The sequence below is a fragment of the Vigna umbellata genome, chromosome 5 (genome assembly GCF_029865625.1).
Source record: "Vigna umbellata cultivar VRB3 chromosome 5, Vumbellata_1.0, whole genome shotgun sequence".
NCBI lineage: Eukaryota > Viridiplantae > Streptophyta > Magnoliopsida > Fabales > Fabaceae > Vigna > Vigna umbellata.
In genome coordinates this window covers 38,452,998-38,464,114 of record NC_142169.1, presented here as the reverse complement: position 1 = coordinate 38,464,114, position 11,117 = coordinate 38,452,998, and the positions used below count along the sequence as shown (strand labels likewise).

General features: G+C 37.2%; 1 protein-coding gene across 1 annotated transcript; it reads right to left on the bottom strand.

Annotated features, from left to right (window-relative positions):
- Nucleotides 1-7,356: 7,356 nt before the first annotated feature.
- On the bottom strand, nt 7,357-10,727 carry LOC148198305 (uncharacterized). The gene is made up of 5 exons (XM_088115749.1): nt 10,452-10,727; nt 10,158-10,364; nt 9,834-10,085; nt 9,601-9,743; nt 7,357-7,522 (listed from the first exon to the last, which is right to left on the bottom strand). The coding sequence occupies exons 1-5, from the start codon at nt 10,725-10,727 to the stop codon at nt 7,357-7,359; spliced, it is 1,044 nt and encodes a 347-aa protein (XP_087971875.1).
- Between the last annotated feature and the right edge of the window lie 390 nt (nt 10,728-11,117).

Here is an 11,117-nt window from a genome sequence, read left to right as displayed (position 1 = left end):
AATCAACAGTATGGCACAAGAGAATGTTCAGTGACTTTGTTGAAGGGAGTGCATGAAATTGATAATTGTGCAGTTAATGGAAAGATGATAGATGAAAGATTGACTAAGCTAGAAAGCAAACTCGACGAGATTGCAAGTTTGTTTAAAACCTCAACTCCACAAATTGCTAAGAAGTGTGGAATTTGCATTTCAACTAACCATTATACTGATGAATGTCCTAGCTTGGTGGAAACCACTATGGAAAACCCATCTCAAGCTTTTGCTGCAAACATGTTTGGAGGAAATAGACCATACCAGAATTATCATGATTCTTCCTCCAATAGATATCAGCAAAACATGCAACCTTATGTTCCACCTCAACAAAGGCAGCAATCTCAGCCTGAAATGTCAATGCAAGATTTCATGAAAACAATAGTTGAGCAAAATTCAGAGATAAAGAAATCAATTGCAGAGTTGACTCAGAGGGTGGATAAGTTAGAGGCTAAGGAATCAAATAAACTGCTTGCACAAACAGTCAACTCGAGAAATGTAAATGCTATTACTTTGAGAACGGGTAAGCAGGTAGAAGGCGCTGAAGGAGCCCAAGAGGATGAAGATAAAGAGAAAGAAGAAGCACAAATTGATGACAATGGAGGATCAAGTGAGCCATCACCTGAGACAACCACTGAAAAATCCAGGTTAGTATCTTCTAACTCTTCTTCTAACAATTCTTCTTTATCTCATTCTCCACCTCCTCCATATTCAAATCGGTTAAAACCGAGAAAGAAAAAAATGGAGGAATTAGACCAAGAGATTTTAAATACTTTCAAGAAGGTGGAGATCAACATTCCTTTGCTTGATGCGGTTAAACAAATCCCTAAGTACGCCATGTTTTTGAAAGAACTTTGCACAAATAAAAGGCGCATTAGGGATAATGAGATTGTGAATTTGGGAAGAAATATGTCAAGCTTGGTTAAGAAACACATTGAAATACCACAAAAATGCAAAGATCCAGGTATGTTTTCTGTTCCTTGTACTATTCGAAATTTAAATTTTGACAATGCCATGCTAGATTTAGGGGCTTCCATTAATGTAATGCCTTTATCAGTGTTTACTTCTATATCTTTGGGACCTCTTAAGACTACTGGTGTGGTCATTCAACTAGCCAACCGTAGCACAGTTAACCCTGTAGGTGTGCTTGAGGATGTCCTTGTCCGAGTAGACAAGCTAATTTTTCCTGTCGATTTCTACATCTTGGATATGAAGGATGAAGATGGAATCAAGTCATCAACTATTATCTTGGGAAGACTGATGAAAGGGTCGTACCTCCCACAAAAGTTGTGCATAAAAGAATGCAGTATAGACTAGGAAGTGACTCCTAGGTCGTTTCTCAAGGACCAATTTAGGTTCAGTCTCAGATCTAACACGAAGTGGGGGGTTGTGAATTTTTGTTTTGACACGGAAAATTAAATTAAAACTGGAAATAAAACAAAATTAAAAACGTTGAAATTAATTTTAACAACTGTAAAACCAAACGGTAAAAGACGGTAAAATCAGAAAACGGAAAATTACACAGTATTTAAAATTAAAATGCATGAACAATAACATGCACAAAAACGTAAAACATTGTAATTAAAATTTACCAAAAGCATTAGTAAAAATAAACCGTAAAAACGATGTTTGAAAATAACGTGAACAGTAAAACACAATGACAGAATTTAACGGTGCAGAAAATAGTAAACGGTAAAATAAAAGAGACAATAAAATGAAAGCACTTAATTGAAAGGATAATGATATTTTGACAACATTTTTTTGACAACATTTTAACACTGTCTACGTGTCATTCTGTGATTGGTCTATATTGGTGTTTATGATTATTATTATTGATTGTGGAATAATTTTGGACCAATCACAGGATAACACGTAGACAATGTTAAAATGTTGTCAAAAAAATATTGTCAAAGTATCATTATCCTAATTGAAAATGGAATTCATCAAAGATCACTTGAAATAAAATGTCTGAACCGTACAAAATGAAACGAGAAACTGTGACACATATAGAAATAAAAACACTACAATTTTTAACTGCTGGAAAATAAAAACACAGAGGAAGAGAAAGAGGCGAGAGCTTCCTCCCAGGCGCAAGTGTTTTCCTAAACTACTCCTAAATTCTAATGCCTTTGCTCTCTGCTGCTGCTGGTTTATACTGGCAAACTCATGAACATCCTCCTTCATTTCAGCATTTTGCGTTTTGATTTTGTTCCCCCGTATCATCTTTCCTTGACTTCCTTCCACTCCTAGATGTGCCAAGGAAATAGGGTGGGGCCCCTCTCTAAGCTGCTGGTCCGTAAGCTATTCTCCTTTCCAGCCAATGCATTACTTGAATTTCTTTGCAGCCCGTGGGCTCCCTTCTTCTTCATTTTTCCAAATGTGAACCAATGAATAAAAGTGAAGAAGTCTTCTCGGTGGTGGCTGCCTTAACTCCAAGCTGCTGTACCGTGAGGCATCCTTTCTCCAGCTATACTCTCCCGTGACAACATGCTACTCCTCCATGAAGTGAATGAATCCTCTTTTTCCTCCAGCCAAGCCGTGATAAGTGGTGGTTGCAGCTGCTCCAGCCAAGCCGTGATACGTGTGGGACATGGTGTTCCCCATACATATGCAATTTTCACACATAAGCAAAGCTACGTTCACTAAAAATTAATTCTTCTCTTCTTCCATGGAATAAGCGTGCCTCCATGCCTCCAATGCGCCTCTTTCTTGTGTGTTACCGTGAACTCTTTCTTTTGTGCTGGAATAAATAAAATCCATGTAATAAATGTGCTCCAAACAGTGTGTATCCTTGCATCTTTTAAATGAAATGTGCATGTTACTTGCTTTCACTAAAAGAAATTAATCTTTGAACCCAATTGTCATTTCTCATTTAAACTTTAAATGTCCAAATTTGTATTTCCAAAAATTTCCCTACAATCAATAGTGCAAATAATTAACTCAGATAATTCAAATTAATTAAAATAAGAATTTCTGATCGAATTAAGCACAATTAAGAAAAATAGGAAAATACTGGACAATTAAGTACAATTCTCCGATTAATTCTAGTACACTAAACTAAGTGAAGTGAAGAAAATATTGACTCATCAAAATAGACCACACTTAGTCTTTTGCACTCCTGGGCAAAATCAAGACTCAAATCAGGGAATAGTTCAAAGGACATCAAAGGAGGTGACACAATTGCAGCACACAGAAAACAAAGACTCACGAGAAAAAAAAAATTTATTGTTGATGTTCTGTTTTGTGTGTGCCTGTAGCATGTATAAATGTGTTGTGTTTTGTTTGTCTAGTAATTTTTAGTATTTCATTTTTATTTTTATTTTCCATGTCTACCTATTTTAATGTTGTGAATAGTGCTTATTCTGCGAGTGCCTATAATTATGATTCTCCCTCTTCGTGGTACTCTGATTTTAATTCTGCTGAACTTTATGTCGAGAAAAATATGGCCCGTCCTCTAATTTCTGAGAGCTCTCCTTGGGAGCCAGTTCCACCGAATAGGGATGGTGATCATCACTTTCTTAACATTGGAATGATAAAATTGCTGCCCCAGTTTCATGGTTTTGCAGGAGAATGCCCACATGAACATTTGGAGAAGTTCTATAGAATTTGTTCTGCAATGAAACCTCCAAATGTCACGGATAATCAAGTTTTCTTAAGGGCATTTTCACACTCGTTAAAAGGAGCAGCAAAGGATTGGAAGGGTCGTCTTCCTCGAGAATGCGTTACCAGATGGGGAAATCTTAAGCAACAGTTTCTGAAGAAATTTCCCCCTATGCAAAAAAGTTACATCAACAATTCTAGATGGAAAGACACGAGTTTGGGATGGTACAATGCTCCACAAAAATATCATGAAGCACCATCTCAGAACACTTTTATGCCTACACCAGTCCAATAATACTAGAGTCAGCAATATGATGCTCCTACCCAAATAACTCCTCAGCCTTCGACTTCTGAGCCTACATTGAAGGAGTTGTTGGAGCAGATGAACATGCAGAACCTGCAGTTCCAGCAAGAGAGCATAGAGTTCCAGCAGGAAACTCAAGCTGTCATTCAAAGTTTGAATGATCAAATAGGGCAGATGGCCATCAACATAGGAGATGAGAACCAGAGTCACGTGCTCACTGCACCACCTACTTTCACATCACCCTATGTCCCTACTCTTGCACTTGAGGAGACCGATGAACATCTTGAGGACGAGGCAAGAATAAGCAGTACTTTTGAGTCAGGTAGACCACCTTCATCTTCCACCATTCTACCAATCTTCAAGGAAATGGAGGTAAGCATACCGCAAATTGATTATTCTGTTGATTGTGTTATTAATGATTATGCTGTTGATTGGTATGCTGATGATTATATTGTTGCTGAGTCTGTTTTTAATTCTCCCTCTCTGGATGATGAGAACCAATTTATGCTATCACATCCAAATGATTATTCTCCATGCACTGAATATGAATCTGAGTCTGTGGTTGATATTGTTTCTGATTTTGAAATTGATTCATGTTCTGAGAGTATATCTGAGGTTCAGCCTGTTACACTAGGATTGGGTGTTATACCCTGCATGAAATTTCTATAGAGCCACATTGCACTAACCCTATTGCAGGAGGTACAAATGAATTTGATCAACAAACACCCATAGTGGACAACAAAGGTGCTAACACTGACAAAAGTTTCAACATCAATAGGCACCTGCTGAACCAGCTCATCAACAATTGCTGTTTAGATCCAGCTGTGGAAGACATTTCCCTGCTAGATCAGATCTGGAGGATGAAGCAGTTCGTCCTCAAAACTTCTTGGTTGGATTCTGAAGAGGAAAACCTCTCCCTACAAGTCCAAAATTGGCAGCTTCCACCATAACCTACGGGAGTTTGCATTTTCTTCTCTCCCTTTTTCCTACTTTTATTGCACTTGTCCATGATATGTTTACTGTTTTGATTGGTTGATTCTATGCTTAGAACACATTGAGGACACTGTGTAGTTTAAGTGTGGTCTATTGGGGGAGATTCTGAATTTTCTTTGTTAGTTTTTTGTTTTGTGTGTTAAATTTTTTGTTTTGTGTGTTTAAATTTTTTCTGTTTTAAGTTGTTTTTAGTGTGTTTTGTGTTTATGCAATGTTGATAACAGTTGAAAAACTGTTATTTTGACACTTAATTTTGATACCAAAAACAACCTTTATGACTTAGAAACTAACTTGAACTCATGTTTTTACTTAAGTTTTAGAATTATGAGAGTTGCATGGGTTTTATGCCTAGTTTTCCTTGTTTTGGCAGGAATGAAGATGAAATAGATGAAAGAAGTGAAGTAGGAAGTAGCTGAAATCAGAGAAGGAAGTAAAAAGTGCACAAAAAGGAGAAGGCGCAAGTACTGCTCAGCGGAAATTACCGTTGATCGGCGTTCTTAAAGACCCGTAAGCACCTTTAAGGGCTAAAAATGCAGTTGAACGTTAATTCTGAGGAAGCGTGGTCACCGCTGAGCGCTATTTTTATGGGCTTGACCTTATTTTGTGTAATTTTGAGAAATTATAAAAGGGGTTTAGTTGACTTAGGTTAGACATCTTTTGGTAGACAGAGACGAAACTTCACCCCTTAGAGGAAGATTTTGGATGCTAAAGCTCCTTTCTCAACTTTCTAGGGTTTTATCTTTCATTCTTTCATTATTTTTCATCTAGTTTCACCATGATTATGGTGAACTAAACCTTCATCGTTGTTGGGGAACCATTGTAATCCTTTGAAACTCTCATGTATTGAATTGGTTTTCATAATATATGCTTTCTTTCATTAATTGTTAGGGTTTTTCTTCTATACTCTATGCATGCTTTGTTTAACTCATTCAATTGCATGATCATTGATATTATTTGTATGGACAAGTATAGATATATCTAGACATGAAGAAATTCTCCCAAGAGCAATATTACCTAGACATTGGGATAAGAGGATTGGTTGCCTTTAAGCTTCTGTGCGAATGTAATGCATGAATAATTGTTAGGGAGACAAGATATTGTAAACTAGTGATTATGATGGAAGCAACTCCATGATGTGTAGAAGGATGCTTCAAGGCGTAGAGAATGGCAGCGAATGGAAGATGACAGTGGATGTTCGGATGCACTCAAGGTGTTTGTGAAATTGTCTGGTGGTGTTTGGATGAGTATTTTGGTAGATTTCTAACTCAGTAGGCTTTCCAAAAGGGAAAGGAGCTAGAGGAGGTGCAAGATAACAAAGCATAGAGGTGAACTTGAGAGTAATAGCTGAAAATTGGCAGCATTTCTTTACTTCAATTCAAGTTACTTTTACAAGAAAAAGAAGCTCTCTTTTATAGAGTAAAAGAAGCCTCTGAAACGGACAAAAGAAGCTACCAATGTGCTGATGAAAGTGACTAGCATGGTTTGTGTTTTCCAGGTGAAACACATTTGAAACGTGCTCAAGTGAAAAAGCTTCACAGTTTGTTTTTTTGCACGTGTAAAATATGGAAAACATGCTTTAAAAGAAAGTGGAAACGCTGGTTTGCTTGGCTGGCCGTATGCTTTGGTTTTCCAATCCAAAAAGCACTTCCTTTCTTCCTTTCTTTACCTCCTTTGCTGCCCTTAGCTCACCAAGCTTCTTTGGTTGATTGGCTATGGTTTTCCATTCTTATTAGTGACCTACAAAACAAGGTAAATGTATTTAGTTAAAGAGAACATTCTAAGACCTAGAAAGATTTTTGTTTATTCAACTTCCCTTTATTAGTTTTAAGTTGATACTTCTTAGGATGGGTTTAGGGTAAATTAAAAAGTGGCATTAACATTAATGAAGAAAGGTGAATTCTTCAATACATGAGAGTAATCTGTCGTTGAAGTTATCAAATTAATACTACTTTTCAAGGCAACTTCAGTATTGCCAAGTAGTATCTAAGAAAGTAGATAGGGCTAAAGTAACCTTGAGTCGTCTCCCAACGAACACGGAATTGCTTTTGAATATCTGACTCTTATGAATTCTATGCAATGCTTATGAATAAAAATGATGTTTGGAGAATGTTTAAAGAACAAATAAGAAACTTAAAAACAGTCACTAGTACAGTCAGGGGAAACGACAGCGGTTATTTTTGTATATAGGCAGCGGTTTCTGAACCGAGGCATATTCAGGCGAGGTAAAAAGTCTAACACTTTTGGTCTCGGTTGTGAACCGAGGCATAAACTCCAACCCTACTGCCTCGGTTCATCTCTAACCGAAGCATAAAAGTTTTACTTTTTTTTAATTTATTTTTTTCGTAGCACATTAGGCCTCGGTTCTTCCTAACCGAGGCATAAAGTACCACTTTACTGCCTCGGTTGTGGCCCGAACCGAGGCAGTAGATTCATTTTTTTTTCTCCTCCGCTACACATTCTGCTTCGGGTTTGACCATAACCGAGGCCGTAAGGGGTCTTTCGACATCGGTTTTGACCAGAACCGAGGCATATAAGTACGTTTTTTTTATTAAAATGGTGTCTGTTTGTGCAACATTCCCAACCACAAAAACAGACCTGCATATTTTTTTATAACCAGAACAGTCCATAATGTTGCAGAAACATATATTTTAAATGAAATCTATATTAAAACATAAATATATTGAATGAAATCGTAAATCAAATTCTTAGAAGCATAAATCAATCCAATGTAATCATAAATCAAGGGACCAAGCATAAATCAATGCAATGTACATGTTGAATATATAGTAATGTAGAAAAACATAAAACAACTTAGAAACATAAACTTAAAACTTAGTATATCCTAAAATCTACTACATACTATTATATAAATGAATTACATATTTAGCAATTGTTTTTCTCACAAGTTGGATTGACTTCTCTAGAATTGAAGCAGTCCTATTAAATCTCTGCATAAAGTACAATGATTTCAATTAGTGTATATGAAATTCAAATATAGAGAACATAAAATGAAAAACCTAAATATTATCGTTTCCCATCCACTGGTGTAATGTGCACGGATGATGGTCATCATCCAAAACATAACGTAGTAACCACATTCGTATGACCCCATTTGTCTATTACACTACAATATATCATCATAATTATAAAATGTTAAGTAACATCATTTGAATGGAAGCAAATGTAACAAAGTATGCACTAAAATACCAAACCTTAAGAGAAACCCATGCAAGCTTTTTAGCTGTAGCAGTAGATCTCCCAGATAAAATCATATGTGCTGCAAGGGAACTATTAAAAAAAAATTCTTTTAGCATACATTTATATAAAAAAAAGGACCACACATTGAGATTCCTACCAATCTACTGCATGTCTAAGAGGGCTGGGAGGAGATTTATGCAATGAACAAAACCAAACAGCCGTGTTCTCCGGTATGGAGATCACAAGTAGCTGCCAATGACACCTGAAATTGGTAATAACTTATGAATGATATACCAAAATTAATAAATGAATGTGTTGAAGTTAACAAACTTCACTTACCCATGTATATAAGGGAGAAAATATATCTCCTTCCCCGTTCCAAAGCAGGTGGTGATGTATGTCTGGATATCATCAAATTTATTTCTCTCATGAGTCATAGAAGGGTCAATGAACCCATATACATCGTTGAACCCCTTCTTGTTACTAACATCAAACAGATACCTAAAATGAAGAAATAATATGATATAAGTAAGTTGATAAAATACATGTATATATAAAAGTTTTCATAAACTTACATCATCCACAGCTGAATGAGTGTAATATTAATTTCATCTCTCTCCGACGCAAGCTCCCTAACATCTTGCTGATGCAAGTACAATGGGATATGAGCTTCTCTTCCAAATGTAGTAGAATCCCAATGTACATTCATCGGCACCTCTGAAATGAGTTTAGCAAGCTCGTCTAACGCACCAAGAGGGTCATCCTCAGATAAATGAGTCTTCTTCGGTCTAGGACTTCCCTCTTGACCTATCTGCTGTTAAATGCAAAAATGGTTGTTATAACGTCAATTAGAAGTAAATATTAAAATTGAGAAGTATATAGTACGAGTGTTTACCGGGGGATTAGATACATGACCAACCAAATGTCTAGGCCAGGCGACAAAGGACCTAAATGCTTCTTCCACAGTGAAGAACTCATCTGTAGGCACAGGAAGAACGGCATCCGCTATGACAACTTCATCGACCGTGACCTTGACCTCATCTTCTGCAAGCTGTACACCATGCACTACAGTGGCTGCCTCATACACTGTACCACGAGCCACTAGCATGGTCCCAGTATCAGAGAGAATATATAACTCACATGGACGAGTGTCATCCATGTCGTCCCCTGGGGCACCGGCAGCTGAGCAACTTCCTTTACCGCTTCTACCAGTCAAATTAAATGTTAGTTTATGCAAAAAGTAAATTAGTAAGCAAAAATAAATAACCTTACCTGTAGGGGGCACAACATGTTCCACTACAGGAGATGGTGGAGGACGATTGCCATAATCCTCATAATGCTGCTGGAACTGGCGCGCAACCATTTCAGCAACTTCATCATATAACTCTGCTCGAACCTTCTTTGTGATCTCCTGCGTCATCTCTTTTCTTATTTCGTCCTTCATCTTTTCATATGAATATGGACGCCAGGAAGACCCAGAAAAATGTCGTATACCTATGCCAGTCCCAGCAGCACGCACCCGTCCTGGGTGCTCAGGTCGTCTAATAGTTGTGGCAAGAATATCTTGACGACCTTCTTGTGTGAATTGACCTTGGGAGCTCTGCTCAACCAAGGAGTCCTGTCACATAACAACAGTTCAAAGGATTTTTAATATACATGTTAGATATATAACAAAATTAATGTAATATAACAAGAAATGACATCTTACAATTCTTTCAGATATTTCTCTGGCAGACTCGGAAGTGTAGGAGCCCGATGGTCTCATACGGGCTAACTTCCACTTGTCGTGCCGAGATGGTGGTGAAGGAGGAGGAAGAGGGTCATCACCCTCAGAAAGTGGAAGTCTACTATCTGACTTCTGCTTCATTATTTTCTCTTCAAGCTTCCTATATCCACCACGAGACAGTAGGTGTGGATTTTTATTCTGAGCGCTTATTCCCTGTGCTTTTGACCTTTTTTCCTGTGACAAAATTAAACAATTGTCATGGTAGAGAATTATGAAGGATGAATTGAATGATTTTACTGCACTTACCTGCCACGCCTCAGAAGAAAGAAGCTCTACAAACTGACGCCATGTTTCTTCGTCAATTGCTGAATATTTGGAACATGGATTTTCATCACTTTTTGGTCCAAATATATATCTAGACGTCAATTTTGTCTTAAACCCTCGAAATCGTTCTGCAATTGCAGATAAACACCTATTCCTTAAGCTCTCGACGTTTGGCATATCAAATGTTATCTGCAACAAAGAAAGTAATAACCTTATCACAATACAGATTTATCAATATAATGAATATAGAATTTGGAGGAATATTGCTTAACTTACCAATAGATCTTGCCAAATGAGATTCCGATCAGCCTCAGAGACATGGTCAAAGGATGGAGTAAGTATAGAGATACGATCACGTGCTAATACCCTAAGGTAAGACCTAAATACATCTGCATTTGGGCCAGATGCAACTCTAGTGACCACGTCAATAATGACAGGTGTCCTCTCACCTGCATTTCGTCTAAGTATAAGTTGTCGTAACCTCATTGCTCCTCTCGTCCGTCTAGAAGTGGTGGGGACTTCATCGCCTGACGAATGAGGTGACTCAGCCATATATCTGTCACAATAAATAAGATGAAATATAAATAAAACACTTATAAAATGTGCAATATATTATTTAACAAAAGCCATAAATATTTACACAAACATGAAATTCATACATAATCATATGGATTGGTCATATATATATATTCCCTCATTGTGATCTTCTCGTATTGCTTGTATATCATCAATTAGAGGGTCGTCATCCAAATTTATTGTCGTTTTAAATGGATGGTTGTCAGCGATATGAATATTACTTAGATTCTCTTCTTTATCTTCAATTTGCCTTTTTCCTTGGAGAGCAATATACCAATGGTCAGATGCAGGATCTTTTACATAAAAAACCTGACTTGCTTGATATGCCATGATGAACGGTTCGTCTCTATAACCAACCTTTCGAAA

What these genes read in the sequence shown, in the direction of transcription:
- LOC148198305 (XM_088115749.1), bottom strand. Translation starts at nt 10,727, where the DNA reads ATGGCTGAGTCACCTCATTCGTCAGGCGATGAAGTCCCCACCACTTCT. An exon ending in GAGAAATATCTGAAAGAATT is followed by an intron (nt 9,744 to 9,833) that starts GTAAGATGTCAT and finishes GTTATGTGACAG; the next exon opens with GACTCCTTGGTTGAGCAGAG. An exon ending in GGTATACGACATTTTTCTGG is followed by an intron (nt 7,523 to 9,600) that starts GTCTTCCTGGCG and finishes AAAAATATGCAG; the next exon opens with GTCTGTTTTTGTGGTTGGGA.